This window comes from Colletotrichum aenigma, assembly GCF_013390185.1.
Source record: "Colletotrichum aenigma strain Cg56 chromosome Unknown KSG_Cg56_contig03, whole genome shotgun sequence".
NCBI lineage: Eukaryota > Fungi > Ascomycota > Sordariomycetes > Glomerellales > Glomerellaceae > Colletotrichum > Colletotrichum aenigma.
The window spans coordinates 3,385,249-3,405,433 of record NW_023500909.1 but is presented as its reverse complement, the minus strand read 5'-3'; the positions used below and the strand labels follow the sequence as shown (position 1 = coordinate 3,405,433).

At 55.7% G+C, this 20,185-nt stretch overlaps 8 protein-coding genes across 8 annotated transcripts; 3 read left to right on the top strand and 5 right to left on the bottom strand.

The window, feature by feature from the left end:
* Positions 1-706: 706 nt before the first annotated feature.
* On the bottom strand, positions 707-2,636 carry CGCA056_v004880 (putative rhomboid protein; the record flags this gene model as incomplete). Its single annotated transcript, XM_037320135.1, has 3 exons — positions 707-760; positions 817-1,772; positions 1,826-2,636. 3 exons carry the CDS (start codon positions 2,634-2,636, stop codon positions 707-709), a joined length of 1,821 nt encoding a protein of 606 aa, XP_037181704.1.
* A 3,174-nt stretch (positions 2,637-5,810) lies between these two features.
* CGCA056_v004879 (uncharacterized protein) lies at positions 5,811-6,733 on the top strand (the record flags this gene model as incomplete). The annotated part of the gene is made up of 2 exons (XM_037320134.1): positions 5,811-5,885; positions 5,939-6,733. The coding sequence occupies 2 exons, from the start codon at positions 5,811-5,813 to the stop codon at positions 6,731-6,733; spliced, it is 870 nt and encodes a 289-aa protein (XP_037181232.1).
* A 432-nt stretch (positions 6,734-7,165) lies between these two features.
* Positions 7,166-7,717, bottom strand: CGCA056_v004878 (uncharacterized protein; the record flags this gene model as incomplete). The annotated part of the gene is made up of 1 exon (XM_037320133.1): positions 7,166-7,717. One exon carries the CDS (start codon positions 7,715-7,717, stop codon positions 7,166-7,168), a length of 552 nt encoding a protein of 183 aa, XP_037181231.1.
* A 513-nt stretch (positions 7,718-8,230) lies between these two features.
* On the bottom strand, positions 8,231-10,033 carry Aspg (60 kDa lysophospholipase; the record flags this gene model as incomplete). Its single annotated transcript, XM_037320132.1, has 2 exons — positions 8,231-9,636; positions 9,844-10,033. 2 exons carry the CDS (start codon positions 10,031-10,033, stop codon positions 8,231-8,233), a joined length of 1,596 nt encoding a protein of 531 aa, XP_037181229.1.
* Positions 10,034-11,354: 1,321 nt separating this feature from the next.
* On the top strand, positions 11,355-13,148 carry BUR1 (Serine/threonine-protein kinase BUR1; the record flags this gene model as incomplete). Its single annotated transcript, XM_037320131.1, has 6 exons — positions 11,355-11,494; positions 11,546-11,627; positions 11,680-11,782; positions 11,843-12,239; positions 12,292-12,778; positions 12,843-13,148. 6 exons carry the CDS (start codon positions 11,355-11,357, stop codon positions 13,146-13,148), a joined length of 1,515 nt encoding a protein of 504 aa, XP_037181228.1.
* Positions 13,149-13,549: 401 nt separating this feature from the next.
* CGCA056_v004875 (uncharacterized protein) lies at positions 13,550-14,161 on the bottom strand (the record flags this gene model as incomplete). The annotated part of the gene is made up of 2 exons (XM_037320130.1): positions 13,550-13,843; positions 13,979-14,161. The coding sequence occupies 2 exons, from the start codon at positions 14,159-14,161 to the stop codon at positions 13,550-13,552; spliced, it is 477 nt and encodes a 158-aa protein (XP_037181081.1).
* Positions 14,162-15,448: 1,287 nt separating this feature from the next.
* On the top strand, positions 15,449-17,041 carry GAL83 (SNF1 protein kinase subunit beta-3; the record flags this gene model as incomplete). The annotated part of the gene is made up of 3 exons (XM_037320129.1): positions 15,449-16,197; positions 16,362-16,944; positions 16,997-17,041. The coding sequence occupies 3 exons, from the start codon at positions 15,449-15,451 to the stop codon at positions 17,039-17,041; spliced, it is 1,377 nt and encodes a 458-aa protein (XP_037181230.1).
* Positions 17,042-17,239: 198 nt separating this feature from the next.
* KAE1 (tRNA N6-adenosine threonylcarbamoyltransferase) lies at positions 17,240-18,400 on the bottom strand (the record flags this gene model as incomplete). The annotated part of the gene is made up of 1 exon (XM_037320128.1): positions 17,240-18,400. One exon carries the CDS (start codon positions 18,398-18,400, stop codon positions 17,240-17,242), a length of 1,161 nt encoding a protein of 386 aa, XP_037181225.1.
* Positions 18,401-20,185: the final 1,785 nt, after the last annotated feature.

Here is a 20,185-nt window from a genome sequence, read left to right as displayed (position 1 = left end):
TTAGCATCCGTAATGTGTCTTGGTTAAAGCCACCATAGCGCAAGGCAAGTAAGATTTTCTCATGTTCAGATATCCATTCTTCGAGGCATCAATTGCAACTTGTCACAGCCGCTCAGCTAAGCCATGCAAAAAAGAATCATCATAAAGATCGGCGATTTTGGTTGTCGGGAGTCGTCTTACCTCGAAACACTCGATGTCGTGCGGTTCAAAACTGCCGGCACTATGATGCATGAAGACGTCCGAGAGGCCCGAACGCAACGATAGAAGAGAGGGACAGGTACGAAAAAGGACACAGCAGAGCGGCAGGTAATGCTCAATGTTTATTTATTCTATTCATTATGACAGGCCAGGTTCCGAGTACGTAACGTTGTCCAGCCCATCGAATGATCTGCGGGGTAGCCAAGGCACCGCTGCATCAACACGTCCTCGGACGTTGCAACCGTTGGTGCTCATGCCGTTTGTCAGCTCGGCAACAGCATGAAAGCCCTGCAACCAGCCGCGACTTTTGGCTCTCTATGAATGCAATTTGTGGGAATAAGCAAGGGAGGAAGCCATGTTTCCTTTAATAATACCCATACCGAACCGGACGCCGTCGCTGAGCAATGCAAAAACCGGAACCCCCTTGTCAAGTGCGTAACCCAATGCATACGGTACCATTCATACTCGTGGCGTTCCATCGCCAAGTCTTCGTTTTGAGATCTCATCTTCATGAACTCTTCGTGAGCTTAAAATCATCCAGCTCGCACCAGTTGTTGACAGGCTAGAGGCTGTGTTAGCGAGAGGAAGCCATACCATAGACTTTGAGGGTAAACTTACTATACAACTGAGGTACTTGCACCAGCTGCAGGTGTTGTGGTAGACGTAGAAGTTGTTGAGCAAAACGATGAAGACGATGATGACAGTCAACAGGAAGCCTGCTCTGACAAGCCACCAAGCCCACCAGAGAGGCTTGCGTCCCTTGAAGAAACCAACCGGGTTCCTCAAGAATGAAGGCCCGGCACCTTGGTTGGCGGGGTTGAGTTGCATTGAAGCGTAGGACGGGTCGGTGCCTAGTCTGCGCCTGAGAGAATTGGGTGAATGTAGGACGCAGATGCCGAGGGCCAGGCCCATAAGGAAACCACCAATATGAGCGAAATTGTCCAAGCCTGGCAGAAGACCAAGAACGAAGGAAATGACAATGTCCAGCATGATGAACATCAAATCCTTGACGGGGCTGCGGCGGTCTTTCCAGGAGTACAGCAGATCAAGTAGCGTCAGCGCAATAACGCCGAAGAGCGCACCCGAAGCACCGGTTGAAGCTGTCATGACGCCGGCGTAGTTTGCTCCCATCACGTTACCGAATATGCCGGCGCTCACATAGACCAGGAAGAAACGGATCGAACCAATAGCAATCTCCATCTCTTTGCCAATCGTCATCTGCAGGAGCAGGTTGAATCCAATGTGGATCAGACCTGCGTGCAGGAAGATGGGCGTGATGAAGCGGAACCACTGGTCAGGCTCCGGACTCTGATCAAGGCCCTCAAACTTCGGCTCGGGAACTCCGCCAAAACCACAGAGATCACCGAGTCCGCACTGGTTCGATGGGTTGTTGGCGTCGGAAGATGTCGAATTAGGACAGGGCCACGTGAACGAGGTGTTGGAGTCTTGGATACCCTTGACGTTGTGCATGCAGGCGACGTAACGAGCACCCATGTTGATCATGACATAGGTAGAAGGTCCAATCATGGGGTTGAAGCTGGGCTTGGTCATGATGGGCGAGCCGGTTAATTGAGCTACCAATCGTCAGTACCAATATCCGGATCGATTTGTGAGTTTGCAGACTTACCGTTCTTGACAATTTCGGCGATAAACACCGCGACCTGGACCAGGGTGAAGACGTATACCACCCAAGGGATGCCCTTTCTGTCCGCGCCAAACATACCCAACTGACCGAAGCCGACCTTGCTCTTATCGCGGCGGCTCTTCGAGCGGCGGCTTCCTTGGGGAGCGTCGTAGACATGGTCGTTGTCGTTCATCTCCACATCTTTGGGCTGGGTCTCCTGCCGGCTCTGCAGAGGAATATCATCTGCTACATGAGGCCTGCTCGAGTCCGGAGAAACGGCCTGGTTACCGTAGTAGGCAGTATCCTGGGCGTAGGGATTGGGCTGCGCATACGCGCTGTGCTGGTCGTATACGCCATCGTGCTGGTTGTAGGCGCCATCGCGATGGTAGGCAGTTGGCTGTTGTGGCAGAGGAGGCAACGGTTGCATGTTGCGCGGGTCGTTTGGATTGTCACTGCTGTAGACAGAACTAACGGTGTTGACAGTGTGGACGGTGTTCATGCGTTGCGGGTTGTTCACAGCCTGGGGGCTCATGTTCTGCTGGGGAGTGCCGTTGGCGTTGTGTCGGAATCCGTCCTGCGTTGAGTCTACTGGATAGACATGATCGTCAAAGACTGTTTCGAAAGGCGAGACGGTGTTCACGCGCGGTGGCGGCGGATGGGAAGCACCGGGGGTCTGTGATATTTGGCTGTAAGGAGGCGCGGGCGTAGAGCTCGTAGAGGGAATGTTGTTGTATGCACTGCCGGCGTAGTATGCTGCAGGTGGCGGAGATGCTGAGGGGGTTTTGCCGCCGTGGTAGTAATCGTTGGATGCCATGATCGGACGGGGAGGAGGGCAGAGCACCTCTGAATTACGGATACCCAGGGAAGATGATGGGGAATGGGGATCTGGGCGACTTTGTCTTGTCGGGGCGAGGAATTTAGCTTGGAGGGCCGAGCTGGAACTTGGCTGTGCTGACGATGGGTCGAATCGGGCTAGAGCGATGGGGAATCGCTCAGGTACCGAAAAGGGGACCAAACGCGGAGAAATGTGACAGCGGGAAGTCGAGAAGAAGGTGTGTGTGTTCGTCGTGTGGTCGTCTCTTCCAAGGTTTGGGGAGACGTGGGTATTTGTTCGGGAAGTTTGCTAGAAGATGCTTGAGCTAAGCCTTCTTGGTGCTTTTTTGGGTAGATGGAGGCGTTTGGCGGACGATGAGGTGAGCAAAGTCTCTTGTGGACCGGTCGGTAGCAGGCAAATTGCTCCCGACTAGTGAAGTCGACTTTGGGTCCAGGTGAGGGTGCTCAGCAGTGAGGCTTGTAATTGCAGGTTCACCCAGGAGGTGGTGAATTATGAATTAGCGGGCTGGGATGCGCCTGTGCACAACAACCTACGACGACCTGAGCTAAGGTAGGGAGGTGCCTTGGGTGTGCGTGCTGTCTCGTTTAGGGGTGCCTTCGGATGATTGGACCAGTAAGAGACGGTGGTTGCGAGTGTCGAAGCGCGGGGGAGCTTGTTGGTGACACGAGGGGGGAATCTGGAATTATGACAACAATAAGAAAACAGAGGAAATAACGAGTGAAGGGAGGTTCCAGGTTCACAGGTCAGGGGATGGGATCTAGGAGGAAGCAAGCAGGACGCGTTCCAAGTGACGGATGGGGGGGAGGAGAGGAGCCTTTTTCTTTTAAACAAGCCAGCATCTCAAACGCATGCCTTCCCGGCCTTGTTTCTGCTTTTTTTGCCCAGCCCGCCAAGTGAGAGAGGGAGCCCCAGGAGAATTGGTGGTTGGCTGTGGGAGGCAGTGTGAGCGCGAGTGAGCATGGCAGTCATCCACTGGAGGGGAGACTACGGCGTAAGAGGGATCCATGATTGATTGGGATGGGGGAGGAGTGTGGGAGACAGCAGCAACAGCAAGCCCGCAGGCACCAATCCCAGCGCGCCAACAGTAGCGGCAGCAGCAGCAGAAAGGGTGCAGCAAGGCGTGCAGTAGTCCCGGCTTTTGAGGCTGTGTCAGCATCGCCAGCCTCTCCCGTCTTAGGTCCCCTTGAGCGCCTGACTGGCACTCTCTGCCACTCTCCACCACTTCGTGCCGGCCAGGACTCTGCAGCCGCATAGAGGTCCTGATGATCACTCCCAGCTGGCACCGCGCTTCAGGCTGGCAGCTGTGTGCTGATTCTGATGCTAAGTTTGGAACAAGGGGTCCACAAGTTTCAGATCATTGCGTAACGCAGCTTGTCCTGCCTTCTGGCCTTGTGGGTTGTTACCGTTCGCTCGTCATCTCCATCCAGCCTGCCTGTGAGTCCGTTGTCCACTTCGCATTGGACCCATCCCAGCCTGAGGTTGATCGAGTTGATGTCGTCGCTGTCGTCGTCGTCGCCTTGCCTCTGCCAACCTCCAACAGGCTGCCAGTTGGTAATATTGGGATGCTATTGCTATTGCTCATCGTCGGCCCGGATATCGGACCCTTCTTAGTCGCTTTCCATGTGGATAGTGTCCTCCCATTAACTCCAGACAGGAGACCGCTCATCGCTCTCGTCTGGCAGTCGATCGCTATGGCAAGTGTTGGGATCCTCGAGTCTCGACCGACCGTCAGCAGAACCTTGTCTCCGTCCCGGAAGCCACAGCAGCAACTTTGAGATCCTCCCAACCGTCGAGAGGCTGATCCTGCACCACCACCACCGTTGATGATGAAATGTCATCCATCGCCTTCCACTGCCGACCCATGCACACTGACTGCATGCAGAGTGCGGGCACCATCCCAGCTCCGACACTCGTTCCGCAGAGCGGCACCATCACCGCATTGCCAGCAACAGCCAGAGTCATGACCCTTGAAAACCGTGGCCATTCCACAACGTTGAGGGAGCAACGCCAGCATAGGGTGTTCATTCCATTTCCATCCCATGAGCCGCGGTTCGACAAGGACCGCCCTGACGCGGCAATCAACCTTTTCCCTTCGATCGGCCTCCCCTTGAGCTAATTTTCCAACAAGCCCGCTGCCCAGCCATGAGGCATGCCCGGATATCCGGGGAGCCCAAGAAACCTTTCGGGAAGGCTCGCAATATGCCAGATGGACCCCATGGACATGACCGTCCGGAATGTGGAATTCGCGGCACCCGCCCGCGGTCTCAACGTCTTTCTGAGGAATCTGCCCTTTCGCCTGTCAGCCTCCCTTTTCATTCAGAGTCCGCCGGATCCGATGCTGGCGCGAGCGTGTCGCAGCTCGTTTTTCTCAGACCGAAAATATCTGAAAAGCACAAGACAACGCCAGGGTACGAGGGAGGCTGTCGTCAAAGTTCAGTGATTGAGCTGTCACCCATCAATCAACCGTCAATCAGGCGGGTATCAACCACTGCCTTTGCCATCGTCCACTGTTGCACGGCAGACCACCTACCATGCAGGGCGTCAGCCCACCGACGCGTGCAGGGTCTGAAAACTTACGACAGCTGGTGGCTCAGCCCTCAGCCACTCAGAGCCCGTTTTCGCTCGCGGGGGCAAGCCACCTCCACTAGCTGCCTTAGGGACCGATACACGAGGGAAACACGAATAAACATCCAAGCCCGTAAGATGACGCACTCAGAAACCATGAGTCTCTTGGTCCAATCCTCCTATTCACAGCTCGTGGGCGTGCGACCCAGGCCGTCCCGAGTCTAGCCTGACAGCATGTCGTCGTTATCGCACCTAGTTGTTGGTTGAGCTTGTTCCCAAGAACCCTTGACTGACCACTGAGAAGCCAGCCCTATCCAAAGAGCTGGAGGCCGTGCACCTCATTCGCCAACACGGCCCTGGGTGGCTGCTTCAATATCGGTCGTCGGAGATGCTTCCGCCGTCTTGCTCATTTCAACGGCCTCTATCACGTGCCGATAAGATAAGACCCTGGGCAAGCAATCAATAATTTTTTTTCTGCATCCCCTCGAGAAGCTCGAGCCTATGGTTTATTTGTTCGAGCCGGTCACGTATTGTCATTTTTGAAGCAATAAGCATTCTATCGCCTCAATCGACTTGCTACTTGAAATAATGGGAAAGAAATCTACCCGCATCGAGTCCTTCTCTGATAAGGAAGAGGGCGGCGCCAAGCTCGACACAAGCGTGGTACGAGCGACTCCCCACGTCTTCAGCCGTTGCCGTGCTAATGTCTGGAGTAGGGCGATGCTATGGACGTAGACAGCACTCCGGCTCCCAAATTAGACACCAAGAAATCTGCCGCCGACGCCCGTGCTGAAAGGGCAGCAAGAAGAAAGCAAAGAAGGGAAGAGCTGGCATCAGGCCAGTCAGCGACCTCATCCATGGCGAGCACACCAGTCCCGGAGACGAAGACTGCGTCACCGGCGAAAACCGAAGAGAAGCCCAAGAAGAAGAGAGGATCCAGAAAGTCCAAGTCAGCGGCGGAGGAGACCGAAGCTCCTGCCGAACCCTCAACTGCTCCCGCTCCCGCCCCCGCCCCCGAGTCTTCCAACGCGCCTGAGGCCGAGGCCGCGCCACTTCCCTTCATCATCGACGTGAACCCTACGAAGCACACCACCGCGCACGAAGATACAGCCAACCCATCAGCCTCCGAGAGGGACACATCGGTGGCGCCGAGCACCATTGCACCTAGCACGGTGAACGGCGATGGCCTCAACCGGGCTGCGAGACGTCGTCTGATGCAAATTGACAGACATCGTATCTCAATCAGGAAGGAGCTCGGTATTCCTGCCGACTCGGATGAGCGCCAGGACGAGGTGGAGACCTTGCTGGCAGCCTGGATCAAGCTGTTCGACGAAAAGGTCGACGCTCGCAAGTCCAAGAAGCTTGCAAGGCAACAGAGCAGGGTAAAGGGCAAAGGCAAGGGTAAGCACCAAGGAGGACGAAGCGACAATGTGAAGCAGAAGCAGATAAAGAAACAGAAACAAAAAGGTGCCCTGAGACGCAGGCAGGAAGCTGCCTCGGAGACAAATTAGCCTCTCTGAGGCTGGACGAACTCCCAATCAGCGGAGGGAGGGGAAAAGGAGTATGAAGAATGGCGAGGGTTTACTGGATATTACGAGTGGAGGAAAAGGTTTACAGCGCGCATGCGTGATGGCGTCCAGCGAATAATATGGGCGGAATGGAAATCAAAAGTTCAAAGCGATCAGAAGCATATATCCGTGGTGTTGTTGGAATGGGAAGTCGAGGCAAGCCAAAACCTGTGTGTTGGCCGGCGTTGCGTTACTCTATTAGATAGTAATGTACAGTACTTAAGGGGAGATATTCAACAGGCCAAGAGTGCTCCCACTCAGCCAGAACGCTGCTTGACAGACGTAGACGTTCTGATGGCCACAACAGGCGGCAGCTCCCAATCCGCAAAATTTTAATCCTACACCCCTTTTCTTTCTTTCTTCTTCGTGGTGTACTCATGCCTTCTTGTCATTGTTATCCGCCTCGGTCTTTTTGTCCTTCTCGCCGTCCCAGACCTCCTTGACCTGACCCACAATCAGGTCTCCCAATCCCTTTCCCTCAGCCAACGCCTTGGCGTGCTCCTCGCCACGCTTCTTGTCCCAGTCCTCGGGCTCCTTGCCGTACCATATCCTCTCCGCGAAGGAGCGCTTCTTGTACTCAATGGCTCGCATCTGCTCCTCCGTGAGGCCCTCGCGACGCATGCGCTCCTCGCGCAGGGCCTGCCTTGTCTTTTGTGCTTGGTCGGGAAGAGTCGTCGGGAACATGGCCTCGAAGCGGGCGCCGACACGCTGGTAGATTGACTGGCCCGTCCAGTCGTACATGAGCTGGTTCGTCGAGGCGGAGAAGATGCTCGAGTGCATGAAGAAGCGCCAGTCCATGCGCCGCGGGGGCAGGATCATCATGACCGGAGAGAGGACGGCTGCGGCGATGCAGAAGTTGTGGACTAGGGGAGGGGTGCCGTGAAGCTCGGGCGACCCCTCGAGCGTGGGTGTTGTCTGGTCTGCCATTTTCGCTGTGGAGGTTGTGTGGTTCGAGTGGACGAAAGTGGTGTGTCGAACGTTGCTCGGGATCGTGAAGCGTTCGAAGTGTAGACGGTCGCAAATCGGTATCCCTGAGACTCAAGGGTCAAGGAAAGGACGTTTTGGGCTTCGAAGCGTGGATTGCGCGGGGGGTAGCAAATCAATGACGAGCGACGAAAGCTGTTGATGGAGGGTACTGAAGTGAAATTTCCCAAAAATTCAAGCGCGGCGCCGGCCTGAGTGGGGCCGATTCAGCCCGCAGCCCGCAGCCCGCCACGGCATCCGGTGACGGCGGTGATGGCAGTTCACACTGTCTGTCAGGTCTTCATTGTTCGGATGGAATGTATGCCTTCTTCAGAAAATTTACGTCTTGTTATTCTTAAACTTGAAACAATTTTCAGGTTGGTTTATTTCTTCTCATCATCGCCGAGATATGCCATCTAATGAAACTCAAAACTAAACAACGCCTGCAAACACACAAAAGCACAACTTTTCATGATCCTACTTTTGAACTCCGTCTCCAGATGCAGATTGAGATGATTGAACAGAATCCAGAATAGTCGCCTCGTCCTGCCACAAGTGAGCGCCCGTCTCCTTCAGCAACCTGACACATTCCTCGTTGCCCGTCTTCTCCGCGAGGTACAGCGGTGTGTTGTTCGCGCGGTTGCGTGCGTGCACGCTGGCACCCCTTGTAAGAAGCTCGCGCAGGATGCTGATCTGGGGCCCGACGGCCGCGAGATGCACCGCCGTGTTGCCGGCGTAGTCGGCCATCTTGAGGAGCTCGCGCTGGGCGTCGTTGTCCAGGATCTCCTTGACCGTCTTCAGATCCCCGTTCCGTACGGCGTAGCCGAGGACAGTAAATGCCGATTCTGTCGCGGTTAGTCGCGACACGACCGAGTCGAGCGATCCGGAAGGGTGCGAAAATACCGGAAGTGCCATTTCTGTCATCTCGCCGCGGAGCGAGTGGGACATGCGTGCGCTGACCTCCGCCGTTGACAGGCCGGACACAGCGAGCAGGTAGGACAGCTTCGTCAGGGCGGCCTCGGCGGTGAGATCCAGGCCGAAGATGACTCCGGCACGGCCAAGCTCGGTGCCGGGGCCGTAGACGGGCGACACGAAGCCGCTCATGCACTGACTGACGTTGACGACGATGACGCCACGGTCCACGGCGTTCTTGATGACCTTTGTCAAGCTGCCATCGATACCGCTGGGGGCGTTGCCCATGCCGAACGTTTCGAGAATGAGGCCGCGCAAGTCAGGGACACGGAGGACCGAATCGAGCATTTCGGGCCTAATACCAGGGAACACGCGCAGACAGGCAACGTGGGCGGTGTCGAGGTGCTGGGTGACCTGAAGCTCGGCAATTCTGGTAGGCCTCAAAACGATGGGCCAGTTCACATCGATACCGAGACCATTGACCTTGGCCAGAGGCTCACAGTTGGGGCTGGCGAAAGCCTCGAAGGCCGCAGAAGAGACCTTGCTTGTTCTGTTGCCACGGAACAGCTTGTGGTGGAAGAACAAGCCGACCTCGGGAATGACAAAGGTTCCTGCGATGATGAGCGAGCCCAGGAGGTTGTCGACGGCGTCAGACTGGAGTGCGAAGATGGAGGCCTGGGAACCGGTGAGAATAACCGGCTTGCCTAGGTCAGAAAGCATGAAAGAAAGGGCCGAAGCCGTGTACGACAAGGAGTCGGTGCCGTGGAGAACCACGAAGCCATCGTAGAGACGGTAATTTTCTCTGATGGTCTGAGCAATTTCCGTCCAGCCTTCGGCTGAGATGGAGCTCGAGTCCAGCAAAGGCGAAAATTCCAGGACGCCGTAACGAATGTGACGGGAGTAGGCGCTTGGTGGTGTCCTCAAGCTGTCCAGAACAACCTTTTGGCCATTCTTGTAAGCCTCGAGTTGCACTACTTATCGTTAGTAAGGCGCGGTAAAAGTATTCTGTATGACGTGATGCAGTAGCAGAGAAGAGCGTTCGGCTCGCGCGAAGAGTTGACATGAAGAGTGCACAAAAGGGCTGCACGTTTTGTTTTTTTCATTATTGCACCCGAGACAACAGCGGTGGCCAACATGGCTCTACGGCGTTCTTGGAGTGCCCTCGAGAAATGACCTACCTGAAGGCGACGATTTGTCGTTGAATGAAGGGCGCGGGGCCATGGCATTCTTCAGGAACCCTCCGATGGGCTTGAGACCGTCGGCGGTGGGTTGCATACAGATGGTGCCGCCTGTCATGATAACCAGGACTCTGGACTCCGGGTAGTTGGACTCTGGGAGGAGCCTCTCGGCGGGGGTTTGGGATGCCATGTTTGCGAGTATTTTGTTGTGAGACAATGAGAGGCTTCGTCGGATAAGAAAACGACAGTACAAAGAAAGAGTTGAAGTTGGGAGTTTATCAGTTGCTGGCGCCTCCACAGATAAGTTGAGGGGCACGGGGTAAGTATGGAGGGGCAGAAGCTTTTGTATGGAGAGCAATATGGCAACGACTGGGTCAAGTCATGGGGTCGTGCAAAATTTTGTAAATTTTGTCTAACGGAGAGAACCATGATGAGCGGTTAGCGATGGTGAAAGCATGGGAGTGGAGCCGGATGGCGAGTCAAACAAGTCATTTGCGGGATGGGCAACTAGGGAATGGTACATGGAAGAGCATGTGGTGTATGCGGATGGCGTCTGGCAATTCCTGGCCGGATCTAAAGTAACTCGAGCTGACACGAGATCAGTGCGTGGTGGTGCTTGACAAAGAAAGACACTCTCTGATAAGGCAGGACAAGGGAATGTGGGCAAATATCGAGGTTGCCCCTCGTTCTCTGAAGAGACACCTTATCGCGACAGATAAGGCGAAAGAGTTGAGTTTTTGATACAACAACTCAGGATGCGAGTTGTGTACCGCGGGGAAGAGAGGATGGGACTGGCCCCCGATAGCGGATGGCGGGCAGGGTCAGCGATGGGGTAATAATTAAGTAACAGAACGACCTCGCCAGCTGCGTGACCTCGAACGAAGCCTGGCATGGCTGGTCTAGACACGTTGACGGGCGCTGCGGGTGCTGAGGTGGTTGAGATGGCAGAAGGAGGCATCGAATCCTTATCGATTACATTCTGTTCCCATGCCAAGTCTTTCGCGGGCTGGAAAAAGTGCATCAAGCTTGCCGCTGGATGGCGAATTGGAATCGACTGAAATGAGACTGACTGCAACTTGCAGAAACTGGAGCCCAGCATCGGACGATGACGCAGAAGCTCGGAACAAAAATAAAGATGAGCGTACCGGCCCTTGCAAGAAAAGATACGTACCCCTTACGGAGCCTCCAGACCAACGTGGAACTCCCGCGCCATCTTGGGACGTGAATTCTGCCATGTCCACCGCCCGACACCAATCCATACTCCATCCTCAAGCAAGTTGGCAGGCTGAGACAGCAACCACGACATTTCCCTCCGTCGAAGAACGCCCGTCACAATCTTCACCGATGCCCGCTGCGATATAGCCTTTGCGTTCGATTTCGAACCTAGCAATGCGCTTGCTACCGATCGGTACCTTCCGCTAATAACCATCTCGCACATACGACCTGAAGAACTGGCACGTCAATCTTTTGTCGCGATCGCCGCTTCTTGCCGCGCAACGCAGCCATCCATCATGGAGTCCAGCGCGCCCAACGCCAGCGACTCGCCTCGCACTTTTGCGATGCAACACCAGCGCCCCAGGACAAGCTTTGTAGGATGCTCGCGAATCACAGATTACGATCTCCTTGGCAAGCTGGGTGAGGGTACCTTTGGGTAGGTTCGCCCTGCGACGGCGCGCTTTCCGTGCTAATCCTAGCTCGACAGTGAGGTGCATCGCGCGAAATCCAAGAAGACGGGAGCCCATGTTGCCCTCAAGAAGATCATTATGCACCATGAGAAAGATGGGGTATGCAAGTTTGGATGCCAAGTTCGCCGCCCAGTCATCTGACAATTGATAGTTCCCCATCACGGCGCTGCGCGAGATTAAGCTTCTCAAGCTCTTATCACACAAGAACGTCCTGCAGCTAGTGGACATGGCCGTCGAGCATCCCCAGAGAGCCAGTAAGTCGCTGCTGAGTCACTCGTCTCCGAACCAACAATTCCTGACGCGGATTGTTACAGGCGACAAGCGCAAGAGGCCAATCATGTACATGGCCACGCCCTACATGGACCACGATCTTTCTGGTCTTCTTGACAACCCTTCGGTCACCTTTACCGAGCCTCAGATCAAGTGCTACATGTTACAACTTCTGGAGGGCCTCCGATACCTGCACGACAACCACATCTTACACCGCGACATGAAAGCCGCCAACCTTCTCATCAACAATAAGGGCATCCTCCAGATTGCAGATTTTGGTCTGGCTCGACACTACGAGGGACCCACGCCTAAGTCAGGGCACGGTGCTGGGGAGGGCAAGAGGGAGTACACTGGCCTTGTCGTCACTAGATGGTACAGACCCCCTGAGCTGTTGCTTCACCTGAAGAAGTACACAACAGCCATTGACGTCTGGGGTGTTGGGTAAGATCCAAGGCCTACAATCTCACTCTTCAGACTATTAACCTGTGGCTAGTTGCGTTTTTGGCGAAATGCTGGTTGGGAAACCGATTTTGGCGGGTGAGAGTGACTCTCACCAGCTAGACATTATCTGGGACTTGATGGGATCACCCACGCCAGAGAACATGCCCCTATTTAACACACTTCCTGGCGCCGAGGCCGTTTCCCCGCGTACGAGACCTGGCAGTTTATCCACAAGATTTAGAGAATACGGCTCAGGGGCTATATCTCTCCTCAAAGAACTCCTCAGACTCGACTGGCGATCTCGCATTAACGCCGCCGACGCCCTGAACCACCCTTACTTTAAGATGGCCCCCATGCCAGCGAATCCCGATGATCTCCCGACCTTTGAAGACAGCCACGAGTTGGACAGACGGAAGTTTCATGACCGCAAAGCAGCTTTACCTCCAGCACCCAAGGGCGGGACAGTGGGCATTGGTCCCGATGCACACGGTGCCAATGCCGGCTTCAACAATACCGAGAATTACTCAAATCGCAACGGTGTGAACGGAAATCGCCATTCAAATGCTCCTGGACCGCACCGGAACGGCGAGGAACGAAGACCAGCTTGGCAGCGCGAGCGTGGGGAACGAGGGCTGCCGCCTAGGCCTCCGCCGCCAGAATATGCCAACGGCGGCCCAATGGAGCGAGACGGCTACCGGGACAGGGATAGAGACCGACGACCCAGAAGCCGTGGAGGGCCACGGCCAGGACCAGATGTTGACACCTACATCCCAAGCTATGGGAGGGACGACGGCCCACGACACAGGGATGACCGGCCCCCGCGAGAACGCCGACGCAACAGTAGGGATGAGCGATGGCATGATCGAGACTGGGATCGCCGGACTAGGAGTCGCAGTCGATCTCCAATGAGAGAACGTGACCGTGAGCGAGACGGATACCGCAGATAGGGAAAACGAAAACGGGACTCGTGAAGACCGAGTCACAGCTCACCATCCTGAGTATAGTGCTCGAAATAGGTAATCGGCGGAACCTTAGGGCAATATAATCATTCCACCAGCCAGCGGGAGGCGCTGGAACTGACGATGAAGCTGGTCTAGGCACATCCGGCGTCGGGTATGAGTCTTTTCTTCGTTGGCACGAGCACCTGGATGTACAACAAGATAATGTAAAAGGCGAATCGAGCGGACACAGGAACAGGCGTTTGAGGGGGGAGGCACACTCCCGAACAAGGCTGGCATTAAAGTTTCTCTGTTATGTTCATGAGTGCATTGGTACGATGTAGGGTATATCAAAGAAAGCCCGGATTGCTATCAAATTTCAGAATCGTCATCGTCCTCCTCGTGAATGGTTTGAGACCAAAGACCTGGCCTATTCCTGCGGCGCTTAGGAGGTGGCTTGTTGAGCAGCTGCCAATCGGTCTCATAAGACGACGAATCTTCGGTCTTACCGGTCCCTGGTCGTTCTGATGATGGCGTCGAGGGCGCAGGTGTTGCTGGCGGACCTTGGTAGCCTCTGTCATGCATGCCAAGGACTGTAGTGATGATGCTGGACGTGCACGACATGGTCAAGCCAGCAAGTATGCCGATGAAGGCACCGCAGGCCAGCTGCGTTGGATTAGCACACGAAGATTTGATACCAAGTGATTGGAAAGACCAACAAAAGTATAGAGAGGCTGGCCGGATTGCAGTGTTAGCAGAGTATCAGGATAGAGGAAGGGCTTTCAAGGGAGATCAGCTTACTTGAAGACTAGCTATGAAGTCGATGACAGCTTGACACCATCCAACGACGAAGTAACCCATCAATATCAGGGGTGAGAGCAGCATGAGCACCGAATTGATGAACAAAGCCACGGGCTTCCATGCTAGACGCAAGGGAAAAGTAGCCACGGCGACGACGCCGTACGTGTACGATACCAAGGCCATGCTGCTACGAAGATGATGAAACCGTGAATATGTTGTTTGGTTGTCAGTGACGAAGAGTCGCGTATGCGTGTAAGAACAGTCCTGTGCTTTTCAGAGCATGGCGATTGATCCAGTTTACTCAGGATAATAGCTGCAATTGTAGCGAAGAGGATGGTCCAAAGGGGGGAAAGACAGGAATCCGGGGTGAAGGAGCGTCGTGATGTTCAGATGCGATGGCTGGCTGAAATGAGATGGAACGGTAGCACATTCCCTGGCTTAGCTGGTGGTTGATAGAGCGACGGCTGGTGCACACGCGAGCAGAGGAGACCTGAGATGAAGTTCACTCTCTCAAGGTGTCAAGCAAGCCTTCCGTTGGAGTGAGGTAGTCCCCGCCAGCTCCAGCAGTGCCCAGGGGCGCCCCCAGCTTAAGGTGCACGTAAGGGCCATGTCAGGTATCGGGTAAGCGGATGCCCATGAGTACTCTAGTCCCCACCTTCTCTAGTATGCGATTACGAGTACCGGCCCTGTAGAGCTTAATAGCTGCCAGTGCCACTGCCCTCCGCGGAGTCCACGCCCCCCTCCTCCCCCAAAACTTGTTGGAAGATTAGCACCTGCGTGGGAACTTGGGTAATTGACCACCACCACACCACCCCCTCCAACTCGCCTGTTGTTGATTTGACTTCTCATCCAATCTCTGGACCAAAAAAAATAACGAGCCGGCCCTTTTCGCCTCTCGTCACTACATCCACCAGCGACCGGTACGCGACCTCCTCCTCCCACGACACAACCGCGACCACAGATTCCCGCCCTCTGCCCGCCGTCGAACCTGTCGCTTCGTTGTCGTCTCTCCTTCGAGAATGCGATAATCAGCTCACAACCCCGCGATTAGGTATCTTTCTGCAATCGCGCCTTACCTAACCAGGATCGCACGAACGCCAGTCGCAGCAACTTGCCCAACGTGGAAGTGCGAGATTGGGACTGCTGCGACCTCCCTCACCATCTCTCAACCGCCCGTCCGCCGAATCGCTGTCCAGCACTGCCTTGGACTGCGCTGGCCTTGCGCGCCCTTTGCACAGCACGGCACCGCCTCCCGAAGCCCAACCCGCCAGCAATCCCGCGATTGCACCGCATCCCAGGTGCCGTTTCCGCCGGACGTCACACGCCCGCTCACCTGAATACTGGCAGATCCAGACTCCCGTCGGCCTGGCCAGGTAGGGTACCCCGAACCACACCCCAGACCAGGCTCAGGCTCAGTCTGTCGTGTCCCACCCGACGAACAAATCTGGAAGAAGCAAAGCCAACGACAAAATGGGCAACAACCCCTCCTCGTCCTCCAAGCCTGCCACGCCTGTCTCATCCGCCCCAGCGTCGCAGGACTCACCCAAGCACCATCATCACAAGCGGGAGTCCAAACACATCATCCCCCCGCGCTCCGCCGAGCGAGTCGCTGCCCCGCCTGAGCCCTCCCTTACTCAAGCCCAGGGCTCCACGGTCACCAAGGCCAATAAGCCCCTCCAATCCATTCCCATCTCCAGCTTCACCACCGGCTCTCCCTCCTCGAGCTCGAGTACCTCCGTTCCCCAGCCGAAGCCACCGGAAAGCAAGCACATCATCCGCGATGAGCCCAGCAAGCCCGTAGACGTCCCAAGCGTACCGACCGAATCCTCCTCCCTGAGGTCGCATTACTCCGCTCACATGATTGAGCCAGTTTTGGTCTCCAACAACAGTGTCAATGACATGTCGTACATAACCCGCCCTCCTCGTCTGCCTCTGCCTATCGAGGAGGAAATACACACTCCCGGCTCGCCCATCATCGCACCTGCGGACAAGGGCGAGGCCTCTGTGACCGAGGTGGAAGCCCTCGATTCGGATGGCATGACGAGGAAGTCGTCGGCGCTGAGCACGACCACTGTAGACGAGGAGGATGGCGAGGAGTTGTTCGTTGACAAGACAAGGCCCACCGTGCCGACCCGCCTCGAATGGCGCAGAGGAGGAGGAAAGATCTATGTTACGGGAACAATCTTCCAATGGAACCGGAAACAAAGATTACATCCCGTGTAAGTCCCACTTCTGCGTGTCTGAGTCTCAGCCAAGTGTGCGTTACACTCGTGGCTCCCCAGTGGTGTCAGAATCCGCCACTAGAGTTGCCTTCTTCGTAGCCAGCCTCGCGCGCAGGCCGTATTATCAGAAAGCATGTTACTGACCCAGCTCTGTCGAATAGGGACGGTCAACCTGGCGTATTCGCGGGCACGATACACATTCTTCCGGGTACACATCATGTTAGGTTCTTGGTGGACGGAATCATGCAGACCTCGCCCGACTTGCCGACTACTGTGGACTTTGGAAACAACCTTGTCAACTTCATTGAAGTCAGCGCCGACGACCTCCCCGCCAAGGCTCCCGTGGTGCCGGGACCCGTCCCCGCGCCCGGTACCGTGGCCAGCGACCAGAGCGCACCCAAGGGCGAGGCAGCGCAGGGCGAAGAACAGCCGAAACCCCCCAAGGGCAAGGAGGTGCCGTCGCCAAGTCAATACTTCCACCAAATACCCAAGTACCTGGTCGACTTTGACCAACCTGAAGATTCGCCAGCCTACCAGTATGCTGTAACAGCTATTGAGAAGCTGCCGACGCCCCCCAGTCTTCCGGGTTTCCTGGGCAAGCCTATCTTGAACGCCGCGGTTCTCATGAAGGATGACAACAGCGTGCTCAACATGCCCAACCACACTGTCCTGAACCATCTGGCCACCAGCAGCATCAAGAACAACATCTTGGCAGTTTCAGCAACGACTCGTTACAAGAACAAGGTAAGCAGCAGTTCCTAATAAAGCATTGCTCAAAAACTGACTTCACGCACAGTACGTAACGACAATCATTTACAAACCCACAACGACAGACGAATAGGTGGCTCTTTAGACTGAGGTCGAGACAGTCTATTGCTTGGGATCTTAGGCAGCGATGTCAGGGGCGACCTGGGGCAAGCTGCGGTGACCAGAATTGGTACCATCCAGCCAGAGCTGGCTGGCTAGGAAGATCGCGTAGGCATGGAAACGATAGAAATGTGACGACCCTAAAACGCCGTGTTAACCGAGCGCATTGGCATCAGTCTCTCCATTTGACGTGGACCTCGTCTGTTCTAAATCGCTGCGTGCATGAGCTGTCCTCCAGCGATGTTCTAAAGCCTGTCTCGTAAGCCAGCAGGCCAGCGTGTGCAATCATGATGCCGTTGTCAATGCAGAACCTCTCATCCGTCGCGTAGACGCTCCCTCCTCTCTCCTTGGCCATCTCGCCCATCATCTCCTGCAGTCTTTCGTTGCAGCCGACGCCACCAACGATGAGAACCTGGTTGCTGCCCACATGCGCCATGGCACGTTCGGTAATCTCAACCAACATGGCAAACACCGTTTCCTGCAGAGAGAAACACAAATCTGCTGGCGTAAACGTCTCCTTCCCCTTGGCCTGGCTCGCCTTCATCTGTGCCGCCAAGATGTCCGCGCTGGCAAGGATGCCGGAAAACGAGCAGTCCATCCCCTTGACGGCGTACGGTAGCTCCAACAGCCGCGTGCCCTTCTTGGCCAGCTGCTCGATGTTGTACCCCGGCGCGGGATCGTTGCTGATTTCCAGCGTCCGCGCGAACCGGTCCAGACAGTTCCCCACCGCGATATCCAGTGTCTCCCCAAAGATTCGGTACCGCTGCTCCGCGTACGCGATGACTTGGCTGTTTCCGCCGCTCACGTACAGCACGACGGGGTTCTGCGCGCCGGTGATTGTGCGCCCCATCTCGATGTGTCCCACGCAGTGATTCACGCCGACCAGGGGCTTGTCCCACAGAAGGGACAGCGTGCGCGCCGCGACGGCGACGCTCGTCAGCGGGGCGCCCATGCCGGGACCCTTTGTGAAGCATACGCAGTCGACTTCGGCGACGGAGACGCCGGCCTCGCGGAGGGCGCGGCGCGCGATCTGGACGAAGAAGGAGCGGTGGTGCTTTGCGGTGTCTTTCGGGAGGAAGCCCTGACCCGGCGGGGAGACGAAGGTGTGTCTGATGTTGGAGAGGATGGTCGACTCGGAGCCGTTGTGGAGCATCACGCCGATGCCGAGCTTGTTGGCGGAGCCCTCGCAGCCGAGGGCGATAAGGCCCTTCTTCTTGGACATTGTCGCGGTCGTGTGCTTCGAAGGGGAGGGGGCCGCTTCGGGAAGGGGTGGTGATGGGTCTTGGTCGAGGTCGAGATCGTGGGTCCTCTTTGGCGGTCGAATTTCGGTCATGGGGAGGAGGGGTTGGGCGGACGCGATGGCTTCGTTCTGGTCTCTGCTCGTCTATCCACGCTTCTGCCGGCACCGATGAGCTTCCCGGTCTGCTCAAACGTATTAAAAGGACTTAGTTGGTGATGCGCTGGTCCCACTCCTGCGAGTATCGCAATTGTGACTCGTCTTCGTCTTTTTCGCGCTCCTCGTCGCAAAAAGGACCAATGGCCGAGACGTCAAAAAAAGTTGACGTAGGAGGGGTAACGCTCTGGTGGGATGTCCTTCGAGAAATGTGGAAATTGTGGATCCCATCTTCCCTGCCGCAAGCGCTGCCACAACCGTCTCTCCCACCACACCGGACCCTTTGCTCGCCCTGCGCCCGTGACACCCCGGGCAGCCGCGAGACCAGTCCGTTCCGTCCACCTTACCGACCTTGTTAAGGGTACAGCGGTAACAGTGGGCGGGTGTCGTACCTGAGGCTGCTTACGCAGTGCCGCCGTAAATACACTGTAGAGATGGCGCGGCAAACGCCGTCTCGCGGACAAGACAGGATCACAAAAGATCCGACACACAACACACGGCGCACAGAGGAAGCGGCGGGAAAATACCTACCTACGCGGGTAGAGCAGAGATGGGAAGATGGGACGGACGATGTGGTCGGCCCTCCAAAGGCCCCGTGCTCTTTTTCCACGTTAGCTCTTATCTTACACTTCTCCTGTCTATTCCTCCTTCCTCCAAAGGCGAAACCCTGGGCAGCGTATCCGTACCTACAGCGAGGTGTAGTAGCAACAGGCGGGCGGGCGGGCGGGCGGGCGGGCGGGCTGGTCGTTTATTCCTCACACAAGTTGCTAAGGTAAGGTTCCAACGCAATATCCCCACATCCACCAGCAGGCAAGCCTCGACAAGTGGAACTCCTCTTCTCTCTCACTACACAATTCTTTCTCTGGTTTCCCATGCTCCTCTCCCCGGGTTGCTGAGAAAACCCTCTTTCCCCTCTTTTGGCAATGCTGCAACTTTTCCTCTGGTCTCCCCAAGCCTGGGTTTTTTTAATTTTAAATTTTCCTTCAGAGTCCTGTACCAGCTCCCTGGCTTCCGCATCTTGTGATCGCCGAGGGATCTACGGACACTGCTCTGCCGAATCGGGGCGTGACAAAGCCAGTCTGCTGACGCCGGACAACCACCAGGCCCCAAAATACTCTCAGCTTCTTTTCTCTCTACAGATACGTACATGAGGTGCTTGCCTTGAAGCTCCTGAACCGAACTACCATGGCGAGGGCTGCCCAGATCTGCCGCGGTGGCTATCGCCAAAGAGGGCGCCCACTGGGCATGACGATTGTCGCAAGCTCTCCGAGTCACATCACTACCGGTCCTCCGTTCACCACCACAAAAGATTGACACTCTCCAGAGCACAGCTAGCTACAGCAAATGACGAGCATGTCCCGCTGCGCCCTACACAAAGAAAAGCAACATGCTTCAGATCACAGAATCCAGCCCTGAGCACCGTCGCACCGTCGCCAGCTGCGTAAGCTAGCATCAACGAAACAGTCTCCCCCCGAAACCGCCAGCCTCCACATGAGCAGCAGACTCTCCGACGGCGGATACACAAGCAAACATATGGCATGAGAAGATGCAAGTTAAAGGTCATTTTTTGATCTTCTATTTGTTGGGGTGTGGAATCTATGTTCCTCTCTTAATGTCTCGTCTCTTGGGGCAGACCACCAGTCTGCTGCAGAGCCTCCGCCGCCATGCTTCCTTCACAGTCATATACTTTACATGAGAGGCACCACAACCCAAAAACGCCACGCC